This window comes from Seriola dumerili, unplaced genomic scaffold (genome assembly GCF_002260705.1).
Source record: "Seriola dumerili isolate Sdu_G_001 unplaced genomic scaffold, Sdu_1.0 BDQW01000035.1, whole genome shotgun sequence".
NCBI classification, from domain to species: domain Eukaryota; kingdom Metazoa; phylum Chordata; class Actinopteri; order Carangiformes; family Carangidae; genus Seriola; species Seriola dumerili.
Window position 1 is genome coordinate 2,297,744 of NW_019174290.1, and position 22,157 is coordinate 2,319,900.

Here is a 22,157-nt window from a genome sequence, read left to right on the forward strand (position 1 = left end):
CATGCATGACAAACATGACATGGCTGTGATTGACACTTATTTTAGAAAGTGGTTCCTCGTAACGCTAACTAAAGCTAAAGCTAAACATAAAGATCCCTGGAGCTTTAGTTCCCAGTTCCATTTTAAATTACTTACGTGTCAACTCAAACTCTGTGAGCGAGGCGCTACTGACTGTCTTGAAGGTGCTCTTGGCTTGGGGAGAATGAGAGAAAAATGGAAGGAGAGTAAATCAATAAACAATTCAGGTTCAACAATAAATTGTGCAATTATAATGCAATTCAATAAAATGACTGTATTAAAGACTTTTATGTTTCAGTACCCTTGTCTGACTCAGTGGACGTCGGATGGACACGGAATTGTCCATCTGCCAATCTAGTCAAGCAGATAGTCAATCTACTATAAAGCACTTCAGGCTTCACAGTGCATAATAATATTTTATTATTGCAATGTTATAGTGCAATATAGGTGGTCTCATAAGAAAACAATGGTCCGATGAGGGCCATTCGCTCAATCTGTCATCAAATCCACACACAGTTCATCCCTGGTCTCTGCTCTGATGTGGAATACATCTGAGAAGATCTTTTTCTTATTTCTTACTCTCAGTTCTTTTTTCTTTGACATTTAAGACCTCTGAAAGATTTCTTTTTTTGAAAACAAGGCAAAATGGGTTAAATTAAAAATGCTAGGCTTGCACTGCAGCACGAACAATTGAACGAGATCTTTCTATAAACACTCCAGTACAACTGTCAGGTTTAAACCTTTTACAAACACTGTCAATGTACTTACTGTTGCAAAGCAAACTTTTTCACCACTGTTCCTTTCTTTTATTGCTCATTTTTTGATTGCACATAATAAATGCACTGTCACTGAAATATTTTTTCTTCAAACCAAAGATTTCAGTGCAGTAGATCAAACCCACAGCCAGAGATGTACTTCATTGATTATGGAAGTGAAGCTCTCTCTAAAATCATAGAGCCACTGACCGTTTGCTAAACCTCTGAAAAATCCCTTGAAACGCAATTGTCCAATCATAGCTTAGCAACTGTAACTAGGCACAGAGCAGATCTGTCAAATCTTGGATTCCTCCACTTTTTGAAGTGGAGTGCATGATACTATAGTAAGAGCCATACTCATTAAAAAGTTTGGAGGCCTTTTATTATCCTCTTCAAAACCAAAACCAGACGAACAAAAGTGTGAGGAATGGAAAACGGTGTGTTTATTTGATCTAATCTAATCTGCAAGTGTTAGCATGGCTGACTAACTATCACACTGTACTTGTAACCACATGTTACTTCCAAGGCCATGGAGAAAAATCTTCAACCAGAGGGTTTATAGGTATGTAAGTAAAGCGGCTAAACAGGGTTATGCTAAAATAAAATGTATGATCTTACATATTCCTTATCGAACATAAGCACATTGATTGATTTATTCCCAAGTCATATACATAAATCATCAAGTAGTGGTGATGCTGACTGTTTTCATCTGTTTTAGTGCAATATCAAATCTGGAAACAAATTAAAAGTCACCCGGAGAATGCATTTGCTCAATTAGCTAGCTAGCTGCAGTTGACAAAATGAGCAATGAGAGCCCTGCTTTTGTCCAGGTCTGTCTGTAATCAAGAACAGAAGAACAGAAGTTTGACAAGTGTGGCGTTAGTATCAGCGCTACTCACCTGTAATGAGGGTACCTGTGGTGGTGTTTTTGGTCGTCTGGACATCTGCTTCAGTGAAAGTGGAGGCGTTCACGGGAAGCTCTCTATAGTACAGCCGGTATCCAGTCAACACCCCATTAATGCTGTCGTCAATGGGACGCTGGAAACAAGCACACACAGGCACCAGTGGAAAAGTATTAGCGATCCATTCCTCAAACAGAAAACTTCTGAGAATTCTGCAGTATGCTAATTTTCATTCTTGGCGAGTGACAGGGAACTGGCAGGCAGGAAGAGCAGTATTTTATCAGCAGAGTCCACTTTAAAGGGCTGGTGGATTGGTCTGGCTGTAACCCGCACAGACAAAGTGATGCTTCAGTGAATTTGGCACTCTTGTAAAGGATGATGAAATTGCTGGTGACTTTGTTTTTTCACTGCCTCCTTCTGCTTTGACATAAGGCAAGAAGGAGCAAGAAAAGACATTCTCAAACAGAGGAGGAAGGGCGATGAGCAGTTAAGTTGTTAGGTTGTATTTACTGTCCATTCACATATCACCATGGCTCTTAACCACCTCTGTTTTTCCATAACTCCGCTCTCTCTCTTTTTCCTCTGTTGTTGGACATCACCGATGTTTGCCTCTCTCGCTCTCTAACATCTCTCCTGCTGCTATATCCTCATTAGGACTGTGAACATTTTTCTCCCCTACCCAGGACTGTCTGTCCCGCCGTCTGTTCATCCACCTCTCCCTCCATCTCTCCAATCTGTCTGTGCTGCCCTCTGACCTTTCCTGCTTCAGTAATAATGGTAATTGCATCCACAGACAAAAACACACACAGCGCAAACACACGTACAGACACTGCATGCAGTAAGTCTGCAGGGGTCTCCTTCTCCAAGTAAGTGATTAACCTGTACTCAAAAGTTTGTTGTGTAGGCATGTGTGAATATGGCGCACATGAGTCTCTGGGACTGTTGTGTTACAAGTCCGAAAATACCTTCCACTGCACCAGGACTGAGGTAGTGGTTGTTGGTTTTACTGCGAGGATCACTGGAGGCTCATCAGGCACTGGGAAGAAAACACACAGAAAGAGAGTGAGGAAGAAAAACAAACAAACAGACAGACTTGCTTCTATCCATCCCCTCACAGTTCTTCTGTTATGTTTTAAAATCTACATATTTCCTCGTCTTCAACTTTCTTTCCTCCCTTTGCTCCATAAGCGCCCCCCAGTCTCTCACCGTCCTGCAGAGTTGTAACAGCCTCCGTTTCTTTGCTGAGGACACTGTCTCCTATATCGTTGGTGGCCAGCATCCGAAACTTGTATGACGTGAAGGGCTTCAACCTATACATGCGCACATATGGACACACAAAAAAATATATATTTCCATTTTACTTCAATTATATCATCTGCAGGATTTATTTAATGCATAAATTGATGAATCAGTTTGTTGAAACTTTGCGAAAGGCTGCTGGACTTGTTGCACCATGATCCTCATGCAAGATTCACAATATTGTTTCCATGTGATTTTATTACTAATAAGGGGATTTCGTTTGTAATTTAGCCGATAAAACCACAGCAATACAGTTAGACTTGTGATTTTGAGCGAAAGACTTTTATGATAGCACAACAGCTGAAGGCATGTCTTGGTAGGGAGTCTCCTCAGGACCAGCTGTGCCTTACAGACATCAATCAACAGTAGTCAGCAATATCTTCTCTCAGTACTCACAATAAATTTCACAATAAATCTTTTTTACTTGAAAGATGTGCCATGGGTGAAAGTTGTGCCTCACTGTCTCCTCCTAGCTACATGACTGTGCTTTAGTCTCCTATTGTTTCACAGCTGATATTTGGACTGTCTTATTATTTTCTTTTCAGCCACCCGTAAAGCACATTGAATTGCACTTAATGGTATGAAAGGCGTTACACAAATAAAGTTAAGGCAGAATTTTTTGATTCCACCCAGAGTTTCTCACCAAACAGCATTGTGGGTACCTACAAACACAGTGAATGCATTCCCTTCCCCATAAAGCCTTTGTAAAACCTTCTTTTGAACGTTTTGACATTGTTAACATCGGCTTGTGGTCTTGTGCTCTTACTCTACTAGGAAAACGCCAAAAAAAAGGCACATGTTCTATACAAGATACAAAGAATACCACTCATCAAAACATTATTACACAGCACCACAAGTGGTCAAAAAACTCCACTGGGTACCTTTAACAATTTGGAAATAACTTCCTCCCAAAACCACCTTCTCCCCCTCTCACAAGGCATGTTTTGCTCTTTCAGTGGCCTTTGAAGATCAGAGAAGGTCTTGAATAATAATTATCTAACACCTTTCCTAATTGTCTCCCCTGCCAAAGTATTTTTTACTGCCATACTACCACAACATCTTATCTGCATTTCTCCTCTGTGCAAGGTGAAAGCATTAATAAGCGCAGAATAACAATTTACATCAGTCATGTTGAAAACAATTTGCTCTAGAGCCACTTACAATCAGCCCAACAAACATGCACCTATTGTACAGGGACTAGCTGAACAAGCCTGCTGCATGGTGCCTTATGGGACGCAAACAGTATAAATGCATCCTTTCCCACACACTGTGGGAAGTTGATTGTAATTTATGAAGGACAGTTGGCTGCAAAATAGTCATTTTTCTTATATTTTTAATTGATTTTAACCTGTTTTTAACGGGAGTTAATGGGAGCTTTAATAATTTGTAATAAGAAGTCATTCCACTCCTGCTCACACATCTACCTGCAAGTTCCCTCTCTAGACTTTATTTACAGAGTGCCTAGGAGACTTCAGAGGACCAGTTAGAAATTCAGCAGGCGACAGGAGAACTGCTCAAGTGTCTTCTTGTATAATAATGAGCCGGGCCCAATAAGGGACAAGAAAAGGCCCTATGGGGTTGTGGGTATCGCAGGAATAGAACATCAAAGGCACCAAGCTCAAAGATGGTGGGGTACCAAGAGCACTGGGAGGATGTTAAGGACAGTGTTTGAAAGTGTGTGCGTGTGGACTTTATATGTGTCTGCGCACTAGCCCGGGGAATTCGATGTTTTGGTTCCAAAGATGTCTCACTGGAAAACAACAATTAAGGACAGATAACAAGTAAGTATGAGTGTGAGCATACGGAGATGTAAGCTAATTCCTCCATCCGGCGCTGTAATGAGAGCATTCAGTGATAGAATGAGCTAAAAAACAGCATCAAAACAACAGCAGCAGCACCGCCATCGTGGCAGATAGACTCTCCCTGAGGCAGGTTTGAAACAGGCTGATGCAGACACAGAGAGAGAACAGTCTTCAGCATCTCAAATAGCCCTGTGATAGCTCGCGAAGGTGCGCACACAAACAGTCATGAAGCAGAGAACACACACCAAACAAAAATAAGCCTCATCACAGTCCTGCTACTCAGGCTATCAGCAAAGTTGGAGTATCTATCCAGTCTGACCACCATCACCTGCTGCCGTAATGACAGTCTCACCAGGGAGGAGAGGATGGAGCGAAAAATAGAAAGGAGTAGAAAAGGAAGACATTCAATAGCAATGGAGCACTCTTCTATGGGATGAGTGGGGGTGATGCTTGAGGACATATGAAGGAAAAAATACGAGCCTGATGGTTTTTGAAAGCACTGGCTGTTGATGGATGGATGGATGGAGGGAGGGAGGGGAGGAGGTGGCGACAACATGAGGGATGACTGATGAAAAGGTAAAAAGAAAAGTTGTAGAGAGAGAGAGAAAATAGATAAACCGCAGAAACAAACTTGAAAGCATGAAGCCAGAGTGAGAAATTATTAAGAGGAAAAAAACACAGAGCAGTTCCTGCTGTTCCTGTGTGATTAGGTGACTGAGATCCTCCGCGTTTCTGCAGTGATTATGATTACTCTACTCTCCCTGGTGTTTTTTTTTTTTTTTTTGTGGTTTATGTTTTTTCACTCCAAAAACCTTTTCTTTACTTCCTGTGCTAAATAAATAAATAAAGCCATTCTGTTTGTGCTCTAATTCTCTACTCTCTGCCTTGACATTTCACAGTATCCCCCCTCTTTGTCCATCTTCTCCCCAGGGATGCATAAACATTACAAGATTTTTTTTTTTTACAGATTGACTTTAACTAATTCAAATGCAGCGTGTCATGCTAAACAACATTTCCTTGTTAGTGCTCTGTAATGAAAGCAAAAAAGAAAAAACAGTAATTATGCCTGTTTTCTCCAAGGATACTTGACATGGCCTAATTGACTGTTAGGTGAGCCCTGTCCCCCCTTAGATACCGTTGCTATGCCTGTCAAGCTTTCTGCTCTCACACAGCACATATTTCAAGCTGACTCGATTTAAAACAAGTATCTTGTGAAAGTAAATATGCAGCTTTCTGGCCACACTGAGCCAAAAGATTGAGGCTAAAATTAAAAGGGCAAAAATCCTGACTGAGGTAGAAGACATGGAAATACAGAAACAGCTTGCATGACAGTGTAGGATAATGAGGAAAAATTTCATCCTAACATAATCCTGTTTAGCCTCTTAGCTTACACACCTGGACAAGCGAGAAATGTTAGATTTAACTAACTGATATGTTTGTCAAATGCAATGCTATCTCGGGGAAGCTTGCTGGGGTTGCTGGAGTGTAAACTCTCCCAAAATCCAATAAAGAGCAGGACAGAGATGTTAACGATAGGCTAAACTCTGATATAAAGGCATCAAGGACTGGCTTCCACACTGCTGCTGCTGTGATTGGAGCTTTGTACTGTCACCTGTAACCCCATGAAGTGTGACATGGCTCATGAAAGTTACTGCTGTACTGCGGTAGTAGGCTTGTTAGCTAGTCATGCTAACGTTTGTGATGTATGTTAGAGCAAACATCCATTCCTTACGCTTCTGCTCTTGGAAACACTAAAATAAAAATTACCTCTAAAAATTATTTATAGATGGAGTAGTCAGAACTTGACAGAGCTGCTGCTTATTGGTAAGCTGTGATTGGACAATCACTGTTTGAAGGAGGGGTTTAAGCAAACACAACAGCTATGTGTATATTTGTGTGTTTGTGTGTGTGTGCGTACCCGTCAACGGTCCAGGCGGTCTTGTTGTGTGGGATGTCAGCGACGTGTGTGTTCCAGTCCCCGCTGGGCAGCTGTTTGACCTGCAGAGTGAAGTATCTCAGGGGAGAGGAGCCTGAGCCGCCAGTCACCCAGTGGAGGCGGAGACGGCGAGATTCAACCCCGTCCTGAAGAACAGACAACCTCCTTGGCGGCTGGGGACGCTCTGTGGATGCGGTATGGAAGAGGGGAAAAGAGAGAAGATAAAAAGATGAGAGTGGGAGGAGACGAAAGAGGCAAAGGAGAGATGAGAGGCGAAGAGAGAGAAGGTAGAAAAAGTGATGTGACAGGGACAGAGACGGGGGAATTGCAGGGGAAGGATGAGAAAAAATTGTGAGCAGCAAATGAAATTTTCTGCAGCTATTTTTTGATAAAAAAAAACATAAACACTTGTTGATATTCCGACAGATTCCAAACACCGATTCCTACACAAGATTATGTTTTTAGCGGTTTAACATTATGTGGCTGTTATCACATTTGTTTGTGTATTTTTGTTTGCAAGAGAAAAAGACTGCACTCAGTGCTTTAGATATACAGTCGGGTGACAAATTAAAGGACAGAGCTTTTACATGTTACCATGTATCAAGAAGGTTCTGGATGCCAGAAAAAAATGAAAAAAGGTCAAAACATCCAAACACTTATCTCCATCGCAAATGTGGCTGTTTGTGATGGAGATAAATGCGTGGATGACAAATTAAAGGAAAAGCAAACAAAGTGTTCTGGTTAAGTGTTGGGCCATTACAGGCGTCCAGAACAGTTTCTATGCTATTATTCTAACTGCAGTAGTGATATCATACATGTATGTGTGTGTTGGGGGGGCTTAAACTGCCATGAGGGGGACGGGCTAGAGACAGCACAGCTTCTCCAACAGCATGATAGTGTCTACATTTTGCTAATAGTTTGGCAGTGGAGTCTGACATATTTACACTTTGAATGGAATTATTTTGAATAAAGGATGCATGCATGTAATGATCTTTCCTTTCATCTGTTCTGCTGTCACAGTGATGATTTCTCTGCCTGAAGTCTTTGTCGAACACATGCATGCATGTAAAAAGCTGATTAGAAACGCTGATTAGAGACACTTATACACAAATACATGACCAAGAAATCAGTTTTCTGAAGTAGAAATCTAGCTAGGGAAGTCTGGTTTGTCTGATCCCCTACCTCGATTACAGGAACCAACGTTTAAGAAATGAGCTTACTGCAGAGTCAACTGAATCCTGGTTACTTAAATGCATGTAAATGCACTGTGTAGAAACATCTGCTGTCAAGATGTTTCCCCACTTATTAATTCAGGTATTTCCTTTGACTTCTGTTCTATCTGTAGCTATAAATATCAAAATTAATTGTCACCTGGACAAATGGAGACAATCATGGACCATATGCTGCAAAAAGCTTGTAACACAGGACACGGCAGGCTACATTTACATCACATATGCATCAGTGTAACTTGCATATGCATACATATGTTTAAATGAAACAAGACATCTAACCGCTGCGGCATCAAAGCTGCAAACAATTCCTCAGCAGATTGAATGTGTGTGTGTATTTGTCCGTGTCTTCACTATTCAATTAGAAGATGAAAGATGGCTCTGGGAGTCAGTGTCTTTGTACAACTGTGTTGGCAGTAGCCATGTGATTAGTGGACGTGTGCACACACACGTATGTGTGTGCACACACACAAACACAACCACACGGTTGGGGGGCATAACTGTTTAATTTCTGAGGCACCAGGTTATCGATTAAGACTCGAAATAAAAGCATTATCGATTTTCTCTGAAGTTTAATTAATCCGCACTTATGTTCTCAAACAAACACACAAACACAGTCACACACTGACATTCACACACAGGCTCGCCTTCCTTCATTCATTCTTATCACAAGTAATTTAAGTCAAATCTGTTTGTCTCCCTTCTTCCCTCATGCCCTTATTCTTCATTCCCTTCAAGATTTGACTACTCTCTCGCTCTTTTGTTTTCCTGATACCATCTGTGTCTCTCTGTCTGTTCTCCTCTTGTTCCATTCCACAGTGAAGATCATGTTCTGATAATCACCTCATAATTGTGAGAACAAGCGCTGCCATTTCAGCACTTACCCGACTGTTTACTGCGACAAAGTGAGAGAAGAGGAGAGGTGAGGTGAGGGTTCGAGCGTAGAAGGGATGAGGACTGGGGTGATATTAGAGGGGTGAAAAGATGGGGGATGGGGAAATGAATTCTGCTAAATATGCTACTATATGTTGTCCATTATCTTATCAGTTATCACCCTCTTGGAGACAAACATCAGCATAGACAAATCTCTCTGGGGGAATTGCAGTTTTCTCTATAATACATGCATGCACGTTCATGCAGCCTCACACTCACACATACACACCCACATGCACGCTCAAAAAACCAATTTTCTTTTTCTAGGGATTAAGTTGGTCTCTTCAGCATCATCAGAAAGAAATCTCTATTAGGCTATTCTGTCTATCTCACATTGAGAATGGGCCATTATGTTACTGAAGTGGAACAGGGAACCACTGAATTCTATTCTAAAGAAATCCTGATAATGATGCTGCCAATGTTATGATATCTGATCCAATTAAAATGCACTACACAAGCTCATAGCTCCGAACAGAATATCTGACATCATGATTCCAGGTTTTCATAAAAAAAAAAAAAAAAAAAATCACTTCACTGTCACAATTTAATATAAGGACTTTCGCATCATTTCAATGCTTTACCAGTCTGACAGAGAAAATTGGACAAAGAGATCAGGGGTGACATATATCAAAGGCTGTGAGTTACATTCAAACCAAAAGTTATTCATGTGTTCGGCTACTGAGACACCAGAACTTTTGAAGTGATTATCAAAGTGATATTTCACTTTGGTGTGATAGTTCTTCTTAGCTCCGGAGTGGTTACACCTCAACTTAAACCTTTCATTCTCCATGTGTCTTTATCAACTGGTAACATCACCCTGCTCACAGAATATAATACTAATGAGACCTATGTCTGTTAAATGTTTGTACATATGATTTTTATAATAAATTGTAGGATACATTTTCAAAAGAAAATGTATTTTCAGTACTTATCTAACAACAGAAGTTTCCTCCCTATTCAGATTCGACTGACTGCCTCACCCATCCACACACCTGTTCCCAGTTGTCATCAGCCCTGCACTCACCTGAGCTCTCCCCACCTGCACCTCATTCTACAATCAGCCTTGCACCACATACACCAGTTCACTGCCTTTGTTCCTTGTCGGATCCTCTCCCATGTGGTTTCCCTCTGGTCCTGCTACCTGCTTTTGCTGCCTGCTATCTTGTCTGCCTGTTATTAAAGACTGCTTCACTGCACCAGCCTGCCAGTGCTTTTGTCCTCTGCCTGCACTGTTATCAGCTAACCCTGAGAGTTGCTCTTAGTGACCCACCACTCTGCCTGTAGCTGTAACACTTGGGGTTGAGGTACCGTATGCGGATGATGGATCTGTGGTCTTGACTTTTATGGTTTATAGCTTCAGCTAACACAGTTAAACGACGTGATAAGCTTTGTTTATTTCATACATCCTGTTTTATTGCATCCTAATAGGCGGGACTGTCCTGTCTGTTAACATGCAGCGTTGATTGATGAGAGGAAAAAAGTTGAATCAGATGCAGACATTGTTGACAGAAGGCAAAGCATTGATTAATACATTTAATTTAATAACCCTGAGATACTCTCTTTTTGTACTGGGAAATAATAACAAAAACCCTTTAAAAACATTTGCCTTGTTTTTAAGTAAACATAACCTTCAACTGTCTACAGCCCATTCTTACTTACTAGTGTTTTCTGGTTTATTTGGTAATAAAACAAATTTACCAATTGTCATTCTTTTCATAAACCATCTTTACAATTTGATTCCTGCTGCCTCCTCCTTTTTAATGTAACACTGTCATCCTGCCATCCATCCCTTGGCATCCTGTCAGTATTTCCTGTATGATACATCTCGTTATCAATCAGTCGGATCATTCATGCTGTGTAACCCAAAATAGCACCTGTATTATTTAGTCCACATAAACAGTCAGTAGCCTGCACCTATGGCAGAACAGCCGCTGAAATCTTCAGATTTACCGATCATGAGGATGATTTGAAACTAATGGTGCATCACACATTACAGGATATTATTAAGATTACTGTGCCAGAGGGAGCAATGCATCATCTCATTGGGAAGCATATGTAAACAAAATGGAGACTGTGGTGTAACAACTTGTTGTAGCGTAAAACTTTGCAGTGAGGAAAAAACAAAAGCAGAACGTGGAACAGGCCTGGATGAGAACAGGGCTGGGGAGACACAGGCATGTGGCTTTTCTATTCTTCAGCGAGAACTGGAGGTGAGATTTTAACTGTCTGTTTTAATATGTCAACAGTGGTATGCTAGCTAATGTTAGCCTCAAGCACTACACTGTTTATTGTTGCTTGGCTACAGCCAATGAGCCTACAAGCAGTTTGGGAGGTTTAAGACTGGATCTGTGAAGTGATCCTATTACCAGATTATCTGGGCCAAACATCAGTATCGACCTAGGTCCAGGGCCAGATTTCTCCTATGACTGTCGGGAGGGGTGAATTGGGGTTAAATCGGGCCAAAACTCCTCTAGTCTGAGCCCAGCTTTATTGTAACCTTTGGAGTATAGGTGAATCTTCATCTGGTTTCAGTTGAAATGGCTGCTGCATTTGAAATAAGCTGAAGTCATGAGAGCAGCTGATTGAGGCAGGAAGAGAGGTGCAGAAGTCTAGAGAAGACAAGATAAAAAGCATCACGACCTCTGAATCCAAGGAGGATAAAAACTTGACTTTTTATTTGTTTCAAAATTGAATGAAAAAGAACTGCACTTCTCACTCACTTCACCTCTTTAAAAATCAAGTCACTATAAAAAGCTGTTCCTCCTTTCTGGCCACCGAATGTCTTGCAGGAAATACATCTGTTTCAGGTTTTTAGAGAGAAAATTATCTTGGGAGAGTTACAGTCACTGCTCAGCCTCCTACATCCCGCCATAGGCATAAACCGTCATAGTCTGTTTCTGTTTTAAAATTCTGTTATTGTCGCAGTTTATACCCTATGATCAGGCCAGTGACTGCTAAAATTAGCTGAAATGTTGAAGGTAAATTAGCAACATTTTTGCTGCCCTAAAAGACAAGTGCAGGGTGCTATCTGCAGTTTTTCACTTCTAGTTCTAACTATCTCAATATTGATCAATACTATTTACTTTGGATTGGAATCTAGGATTTATGGCTTTCAGATCTCGCTTTCTGATCCATTCTATCTAAAAGAGACTACCTACTAACTCTTTTCACCAGCGCAAGATGCTATGAGATAGTGGCCAGTGTTGCAAGACAGTTGGTGAGAAAGGCTAGTCACTTTCATTGTGTCACTCACGTCAATTAATTTTGGCGTGTTCAGGAGAGAATTTTTCATGATTTAACAAAGCTGGCTGAGTAAAGTGACCAGCTTTGCACAAACTCAGTTTTTGAAACTCCTGACTCTCATTAAGTCCCTGCAGGAGGACAAATACCTGGTGATTTCAATATCTACATTTACTGCCAAGAAGCTCTTTCAAAATGTCATTACGTTTTGTTCTGTATGTAAAATGTCCACACATTAAAAAGGTCACACTCTTTAACTTGTGCCAATGTTCTCTGCCTGGTAACAATGGGTTCTGCATGTACGACCACTAACTACTTGTTGTTGAAGCACAGATAACCTTTCTGAGCTCCACACCTGAAGCTCCCGCTCGCTTTTCTTTCCCTAACTTTATCTCTGCAGGGACTTCGCACATAGACCGCAACTCATTACACCTCTAAGTAGAGATCATAAAATTTTTAAATGCTAAAACTTCACCTGACCTTTCCATACTCTTCCCGCACTGGCACTACTGTAAGAAATAGCATAATGGGTGACAAAATATAATTTTTGTCCAATTTACCAAAGTTAATATTTATTGCCAAAGTTAATATGAAAAGAAAAGACAAAATATTAAAACAATTGTGGTTTTCTCCTATAATAGACTTTTCTAATGGCAAACGAGTAAAAGGTAAAAGCACAGGTAAAATTAATAACATTAATCAAGTCACTCCTGCTAAAAATTGGCTCATTTACAGAATCTTTATGTCTAATCTGATTGAACACCTTTTATGTCCTTATGCATCATTATGATTGAATGTGAATTTCATTACAGTTTATTAAATTGCTGTGGCATAAATGGCACATGAGATGCATGATAAGTATATAGAGGGCTGCACGAAAAAGCAAATTCTATTCGTCATTACTCAAAGCTTCCAAGCTTACACCCCATTATTCTAGTTCAATTATCCAGCAATGTAGAAAAGTAATTTTTTTTTTTTTTCATAGAAACAAAACGAAAACACTTGTTACACTGATTCCATTACTGTGTGATTTAATACTGTTTCAGAATTAAATCATACTGACTGGTCCAAATATAACGGAAGATTTGTCCCTGTAGAACTTTTTTATAGCAGACACTTTAACTCAGCATCGCAAGAAAAACATAGGTGCAACTAATAGCGTTTATGATGACTCTGTTCCATTTAGGAATCCTAGTACACCACGCCCGTGAGCAAGCACACCGTGCTCTGGAACTTCAAACTAAACTGAACAGCTGCGTTCAGAAACCCTATATAGCTGAGTGATATATAGCTGAGTGATACACAAGTCCCAGTGCTGATACTCTATACCAGCACCCATGGAAGGCCTCTCGTCCAATCAAATTACTTGGCCGGAATTAACTGTTGTATAATTATGAATATTACTGACACCTGTTGCTGCTAGAGATGGTATCACTGTTTCTTATTTCTCTGGTAAGTTGTTGACATTGTTTCTTTTTTATTACTGTACAAGAAAAATAATAAATTCAGAACAGGATTATAATGTATTCATGTTTTAAATTTAAATTTTGAAAACATTAACAACAGTAATGTTTAGAAAAGTCAAATATCTCTCTGGAAGCAAATGTAAAAACTTACTCCTTAATAAGAGTCATTTATATTCTTGAAATTAAAACACTGAGTAAAGTTTAAAATGAAAGTAAAACACAGAAAAAAGTCTCTGTCCTGTCCTCTGTCATCCTCCCACCTACTGCTGATTCACTGTTGGCCAGGTAAGGCGAGACAGACCAGAGGGGGAGGCTGGTTTGGGAGTGGCAGCTGCTGTTTCAGCCACACACTCTTCAATAACTTGTCAAAATTTAAGCTATGTGACTTATTAGGCCAAATAGTTTGGCTTCAAACAGTCAGCTTCAGTTTTAGTTTCTTCCGAACAATTTGCTTGAAACTGAACAAACATGTTATGGTGAAACATTCCAGCAGTGGATTGGAGAAAGCTGAAAGCAATATGTAATATTGCTTTGCTTCAAATGTATGCTGTGATACAACACATTCAGCACCTGAGGTTTCTGGATGATGGTTGAGTGTTCATGGAGGTCGGGTTCCTACTATGTTTTAATGGAAGTGATTCAGAATCAGACAAATAGGATAGCAAATGAGATCCCAAGTCCTGCTAAAGTGTATGCGTGTGTCCTTCACCTCTACGTTCAGTGGTAACAACCAGGGCTTCCTGTTCTTCGCCCCAGCCCACGGCGGTGCGAGCAGTGAGTCGGAACACGTATGTCTGCTCAGGGGAAAGTCCCGTGACAGTGAACTGCCGAGCGTTGGAGCCCACCTCCACTGTGGTCCAGCGCAGAGGGTCCCTGCTGTCGAGGCAGTAGGAGATCTGGTAGCCTAGTGAGAGAGGAAATAGACAAAAGGGAGGAGGGATGACAGAAATTCTTGTGTGGATGTGTTTTTTTTTTTTGTGGCCTACATTAGATCACAGAGCACACAGGAATCAAAGGCAGCACAATGTGAGATAGGAAAAAGTCTGCACATAGCTACACAATGCCATACCACACAGCCTCATTTCCACAATAACACATACAAACAAACACGGGGCTCTGCAGCTCCTGTCCCTTTCCACTTCTTTCCTATTACTTCCTGAGTATGTATGGAGCCTTTAGACTCTCTCTTGCAGACAACTATAGAGCAAGCCATCATTTTGTCACTGAACACCAGTACATGCTCACATACTGACATTCCCCCTATACACGCTCACGTTTTATAATCATACAACCTCTGTTCCTTCCCCTTGGCTGTGACCCATGGTGTACACGGCTTGTGTCTGTTCCTCTGTCTCATGTGCAGTAGGCCATGTAATAACACTAACATCCTTCAACACACAACACAACCTCAAACCACTGATCCCCGACCAAGCTTTCCACAGGCCACTGGCCACTCACAAAGGCCGTTAATATGAAGATTGTATTGTACACCAAATACACACGACCACACAGCCATGAAATCACACAAATTCACAAGTGTGTGGATGCGATTGGTTCACAGTAAAACTGTCATGGTAATCTGCTCAGAGGCACATAATCTGGTTGTGTGTCTGATAATCTCATCAGATAGTCTGATTGTATGTTAATGTGAGCGCAGCATGTGGAAGATTATTGGATAACAGCTACACTACAAATCCTCTTGCATCCAAACAATTGGGTCAGAGCACAGCATTATGTTCTGTACTGAATATCATTAGGACATAGCTGGTATCAGACACATGAGGCTAAACCTCCATTACAAAGTGACTGTGTCATGTCAGGGAGAGCCCTTCTCCCTCTTCCACAAACAGATATAATGTACCTTATATTTCACACTGCCTCTTAGCTTAAGGCATTCAAAATGTGAATTTATACATAGTGTATCCGCACATATATATTTTGTGCTTTTAGTTTCTCAATCCTCACTGGCCTTGTCTGCGTTGATGAAAATCGTACAGCAAGTGCAGTGCTAGAATGATAGCACATTCTTTGTATTTCTTCCTCCGACCTATATAGTCTTGGCTGTTTTAGCCAATAAATCAGTGTTGTTTACAGTTTTGTACTAACAGCCAGTGATGCAATACGTGCAGTGACAGGCAGCTTTTGAAATGCCACTGCCATTAAAACTTTGTAAAGAGACAAAATGTTGTGCTGCTCCTCCATTTCCTTTGACAAGTGCATGGTGGGACAACAGTACACATTTATAGCACGCTCACTTTTTTTTTTTTTTAACATGCATTGACTTTTTTGAGCGTTAACTTTCGTGGTTTTAGTGTAAGAACACACTACTTACTCAAATTTGAATTATAATTAGTATGTGGTATGGAAATGGGATACAGCGTCTGTTTGCCACTGATGTTCAGGTGCATGTGGCTGTATTATATTCATAGAGAGGTCATGTGAAAACACAAATGCCTCGTGCCAAATTAGATCGTGCACCCTCTGTGGTCTTGTTTCTCCTCTGTCCACCTTCTGTGTCAGTGCCCCATGGGTTGAGAACCCAAGGAGAAATGAGGCAGTCATGAGCGCTAAAGAACCCGGTACACTACAGTTATTTGTATCTGCAAAATGCACACACACACACACGCACGCACGCACGCACGCACGCACGCACGCACGCACGCACGCACGTACATACGCACACATAAACTCAGCAAGGACACAGCGGGACTCTGTTTGTGTGTCTGTGTGATCGAGAGAGAGAGATTTGCCCTCCTACTCATCCTTCTGTCACAGAGTGGTGTCGCACTAAATGTCCTCCCTCTTACAATACAGTCACACATCACTCACACTGTCCTGCTCGAGTCCCCCCCCCCCACTGAGAGGACAAATCCTCTTTCTCCCCTTTGTGCAACACACGCACACACACACGCATACACACACACACACACACACACACACACACACACACACCTGTCCCTCCTCTCACCTCCATACATCTCCTCTCTGCTGTCTCTCCCCTTCTGTTCTCTCTCTTTCCAGCTCAGCAGCTCTCACATTCCTCTCGCTTCTACCTTGCTTCTCTTCCTCTTCATTAATCTGTTCTTTCGCTCGCCACGCTGTGATTTGCAGGTTTAGGAAACAAGTTATATGCGTGAATCTCAGTGTGTTTATATATGTGTTTATGTATGCATTGGGAAGGGGGTCTTGCTTCAGCAGCTATAATAGCCCTTTTCTAAGGTACAAGCTGTTAATGTTTGAAACACACAAACACAAACACACAGACAGACAGACAGACGGACAGAAAGACAGACAGACAGACACACACACACATATGCACGCACACATGTACATAAATACCAACAAACCTCGGCAGTGAAGTGGAGAGTAGAAAGAGCTGACCCCTGTTTGAAAGCTAAAAACAGAATCAGCTCTTTTCCATTTTACGGCTTTTACTTCCTTCCTTCCCTTGAAAGATCACAGCGGTGGGTGTGTGTGTGTGTGTGTGTGTGTGTGCGTGTTCATGTGTTTAAAACTGCTAACTCATTCCCTCTATAAGCCGAGCTCTGTCCTTCAGCAATTGAAAATAAATCTCTCGCCACTATGAGCAAGAAACTTTCGATTATGATTAAAATATTGTTGTCAAATATGTACTTTCTTGTATGTTTGTGTGTTTGTTTTTGTACCTAATATGATGCCGTTGGGGTTTGTGGGTGGCTGCCAAACCACCCTAACTGATGACAATCGAACTTCTGGAAACACCATCCTGACAGGGGGCCCAGGGACTGGAGAGAAAATTAGAGAAGGGAGTTGGCAGAGAATGAAACTATAATAATATATACAAAGAGAAACAAGCACAAACAAACTCACTTCAATACTGTAATGAGAAAGAGAATGTCTCAACATCAGGCACTTACATTCTAATACATTAGTATGACGAGACCAAGGCTCACAGATGTATGTGCATCTGCTCCGCACGCACGCACGCACACACGCACGCACAGAGTGAGTGTCTTATACATTTTTAAGAGGCACTTCTAAAAGACACAAAATAGAAAATGTAATTTTCTCTCAACCTCACACCGACTCTGCCTTTGTTCCTGATAAAAAGCACATGTTCCACACCACCAAATACATGTCAACTTGAATTTATGTGTGTACATGTGTGTATGTACAGTACGTGTATGTGTGTGACGGACAGACAGGAAGGAGGTTCATTATACATTGCCAGGAATTGACTTCCCTGTTCTTGTTTCATCCTGAAATGAGAAAAACTTTTCAAACGTGACACTGTTTGATAAAAGAGGAGTGTGTATGAGTGTGTGCATAAGAGTCTCTCCGTTTGTGCATGCGTGTGTGTGCGTGTGTGTGCGTGAGTGCGCGCCAGTGTCCCTGCGTGCTTGTATTTTATTATTCTGAAAGACCAGACCGGGTTGCTGGCATCCTGAAAAGTCTGCCATGGTTAACACATCTCTGTATCTGAAGAGATCTGCACACATCGGCAAACACTAACACAAATACACACACACACACACACACCTAAACAATTCAGTGCATTCTGTGTTTAGACTGTGGAGGGTTGTCTGATGGGTGAGCTGAACCCAGTGGATGATCAGTGAAGTGGGGGGAAGATGGGCTGATGGCTGCGTTGACAGCCGAAGGTGTAAAGAGGTGAAAAGCAGCCACAGAGGTGAGAAGAAGGCAAAAGTGTTGAACAAACTGCTCGACAGAAAGGTCAGTGATCACACCGAGACACACGCACACAGATCCTACCATCTTCTTTGGTTCGGAGCAGTATGGGGTTGCTCAGAGGGCCGTCACCCATCCGCGTGTACGCCAGCACCTGCAGCACGTACACTGTGTATTTTTGGAGAACCCTGAGGAGCAGCGACATATTCCCCTCTCCTTCTGCCACCTGAACACTGGGAGGACCTTCTGAGTCCTTCTCACTGTACAACACCTGAGCACAGACACACACACACACACTAAGTCACACACAAATTCACATACACAATCACAAATATAAATAAAAAGTGAACAAATATGTGATTCTACAGTCCTCTCTGCCAGCTCTGAAAGAATTGCTTATGTTTTTTTCCCCTTTATTTACAGTAACTTTGGCTTTTAAGGATTAAACTGGTTTTATTTTATATTTTGTTCCTGTTAACAAATCCAATTTAAAAAAAAAAACCCAGAACCAGCAGTGAGTTAGTTTCTCAGTATTTTATGTCTTCTGCCTGTAGCACTCATCTCCAAGCCTGTTCATTTCCAGCCAAGATGTAAATCTTTAAAGCTTATATAATACTAACAATGGCCTGCAGGACTGCTTGTATGTGAAAGGGCTCGCTCGTAGTGATGAACCCTCTGATAATTATCTCTGCTTTCCCCCTACTCTATGGAACTTTATAGCAACTTTCAGCTCTGTGTTTTGGTTTTCTGGCTTTCAGGATTAACCGTTCTGGTTCACTCTCACTGCTTTTATAGTGTGGCTATTGGCCACAACAAGCAGCTGTTTTTAGTGACAAAGTTTTAAAGCCTGCTGTTAGCAACTACCTGGTGAACAAAGTGGAGCATTTAGCAGCAAAAGAGTCAGATATTTCCCTCAGGATTTACTGGAGACCGAAACAGAGCTGAAAGGAGAGTTATTGATGGACTTACATTCCCCAGAAGGCCAGAAACATGACTACAAATGAATGTGAATGTTGCTGCTGCTGCTGCTGCTGATATTTGCCAACAAGAACAAGAAAGCAATATTGCAAAAACACAGACAATAGCTATGTGTCCTCTCTTTATTTTATAATCAAACAAAGAAGTGGAGAACATTATAATAAACCCCTGGAGGGTGTGCGTGGGAGCCCGGAAAAAGCAGTTGGAACTACACTGAGTGTTAAAGAACGGGTGTGACTGCCAGTAAGTGGTGCACTCAGGCAAAAATGAGTGCACCTTTCAATCTGCCGGCCCGGCAGCAGCACACTGTAGGCAGCAGTGGAGTGGATTTTACCGTGAAAGTCGTCTAGCTGTCTGTTAAAAATAGACTGCAACTGATTGAAAGACTTTTTAGATTAAAACCTTTATTTGAATATTGGCTGAGTTTTGTTCAGTTTATTTCAATGGTTTTGATTTGATTTGGTTTTTATACTTCTGCCTACAGCCTATATCGGTCTTTGTCTGTTTGTGCCCATCGTTTTGTACCAGTACATGTGTGACAGGCATTACACTGCAAAATGTTTTGCAGCCATGAGCAGCTCCTCCATTTCCTTCCTAATACACTTGACCACTGTATTATGGGACAACAGTACACATCAACAGCACACTCAGAAATTAAGTTTTTTAGTTATCTTTGGCTACAGAAGCCAATATCTTAGCTTTTTTACCTTAGCTGCAAATAGCAAAAATATAGAATATCACCAGACCCATACTTCAACTGAAACAAACACTAGAACTGATTCTGCAATTAAAATGGCAAGAGCGCCCACATCTAAAAAAAGAAATCAGCAATCAACACACACCGTACTTTCATTGGCAACAGGATACAATTTGAATGTGTGTCAAGAACTGTTCTTTCTTGTTCAAGAACTCCCTGTCCCGCGTGAAACCGTTTTGAAGGAAAATGTCAGTTCTTAAGTGTCTAAAAACAGAAATAGTCATTAGGAGTGCATGGCAGGAGGCTGGAGAACAATTCAGCATCTACTAGGGGATGGAAGTAGTTGAAGAGCTGCTGTTGGCAGCCACTTCCCATCTATTAACATGGTAGGCATGCTGCTCAGCATGAGCCTCAGGAGGGCACCAAGAAACACACAGATGGGGAGTGTGATGTGCTTTGGGCATGGTGGATGATATGACCTGAATTTTGCACATTTTTAAAATACTGGATGGTGCTGGTGTATATCGCACAGCCACAGCCTGTTTTCTTCTGTAGATATATGTATTTAGAACACAACCATGTCCACGGAAATTGAGGATAAATCCTTTCCTTTTTAAAGCTTTGTTCTGCTATGTTTTGTTTGGGTGGCGATTAAGAGCTGTACTCTTTGGCATTTTTATATTAGAAAAAATATTTTGCATGTTCGCTTTATTAAAGCTTCCTTTCTGTTGGGGGGTGCTACATACTGTATGTGCCACTACACAAGAAAAGCAATACTGCAAAAATACAGACAACGGGTACGTGTCTTCTTTTTATTTTAAAATCTAACAAGGAAGGGAGAACATTATAATAAACCCCTGGAGGGTGTGCGTGGGAGCCCGGAACTACTCTGAGTGTAGAGGAAAGGGGCGTGACTGCCAATAAGTGCTGCACTCAGGAATCAACAGTATTTTTACCGCTTTTTTTTTTTTTTAAGAAGCCGCACATCACAGTATGCCAACGACGTCACCATCGAGGGTTGCAGTGAGACTTCTCCAACTTGGTGCAGAAATACAGGCAAAGGATGAGCTCTAATTTGGCAGATGCGAATAGATCGTAGACTATGTTGCTGATGCAGAATCTCCAAAGCATATTCAAATCATGAATGTGTACTCAACACATCATCTTAAGATGCCCAAACTAAAGTTTACTTTTTAAATTTTAAAAGCTCTTTCTAAAATCAACAGGCTTTATGGATTATTCTCAATTTTTCATAAATGTTTAATCCAGCCATTGTTTGTACTACAACTAAATATAAGCTGTTTTATGAAGGGGTATTAAACATTAAGCCCCCCACCCACCACCCACTCCCCCTCAACTCCCCTATACCACGCAAACTGTAGCTGGATGCTTTTAAAGGCAGAACAAAGTGGAGCAGTTACAGGATATTACATCATATTCATCTTATATCAGACTTTTGTGTGCATGCCAGTGTGCATCTGTCTGTGTGAGAGTGTGTGAAGGTGTTGGAGGAGGTGATAATGGGCTGACGGGGTAAAGTGAAAATGCCAGGATGGGATTGAGTGTGTTTGTGTGTATATGTCTGAGTGTTTTGTACACCTTATATCCAAGTATGACTCCATTCTTCTGAGCCTGAGGGAGAGCGGACCAAGTGAGTAGGATCTGGGTGGAACTCACTGCCTCAGCAGTCGCGTTCATCGGAGATCCAGATGGAACTAGGGGAACACACACACACACACACACACACACACACACACACACACACACACACACACACACACACAGCTTAGTGCTACTTCACTCTCTAAACCAATCTTCGATTTTATCTCAATCATCTCCCCGTCCCCCTCCCTCTCTCCGTCACTCCTCTCCTCTCTGGAATAGAGGGAGCGTGTAGAGGGCAGACAGAGGTGTGCTCCGTTGGACACTTACAAACAAGAAACAGGAGTGAATGAGTTCTGTGTTTTTACCAGATTCAGCAGTGCTTGCAGCAACAGTGTTGCTCCACGGTCCAGGTCCTATGGAGTTGAAGGCCTGTATCTGAACGTGGTATTGGGTCCAGGGATTCAGGCCCTCTACTGTGGCCTCACCGGCCCCCACTGCTCCCTCCATATCCTCGGTCCTGTCCTCTCCTTGCCTGTCTGTCCTCCACACACGCAGCCGGTAGCCCACGGTCTCTGGGCTGCTGTTGTACTCGGACTCAGTAAGAGGCTAGAGAGTGACCAAGAGTGAGA

At 41.6% G+C, this 22,157-nt stretch overlaps 1 protein-coding gene across 1 annotated transcript in view; it reads right to left on the bottom strand.

Annotated features, from left to right (window-relative positions):
* Positions 1-22,157, bottom strand: part of sdk1 (sidekick cell adhesion molecule 1) — a 143,999-nt gene that overhangs the window by 11,253 nt on the left and 110,589 nt on the right. Inside the window, exons 26-35 of the mRNA XM_022738073.1 lie at positions 21,894-22,134; positions 21,523-21,638; positions 18,333-18,519; positions 17,246-17,344; positions 14,290-14,484; positions 6,695-6,896; positions 2,882-2,985; positions 2,641-2,711; positions 1,673-1,811; positions 136-192 (exon numbers count right to left, since the gene is read on the bottom strand). Of these exons, the coding sequence (XP_022593794.1) occupies positions 136-192; positions 1,673-1,811; positions 2,641-2,711; positions 2,882-2,985; positions 6,695-6,896; positions 14,290-14,484; positions 17,246-17,344; positions 18,333-18,519; positions 21,523-21,638; positions 21,894-22,134 (1,411 nt within the window). The remainder of the gene's footprint in view (positions 1-135; positions 193-1,672; positions 1,812-2,640; positions 2,712-2,881; positions 2,986-6,694; positions 6,897-14,289; positions 14,485-17,245; positions 17,345-18,332; positions 18,520-21,522; positions 21,639-21,893; positions 22,135-22,157) is intronic.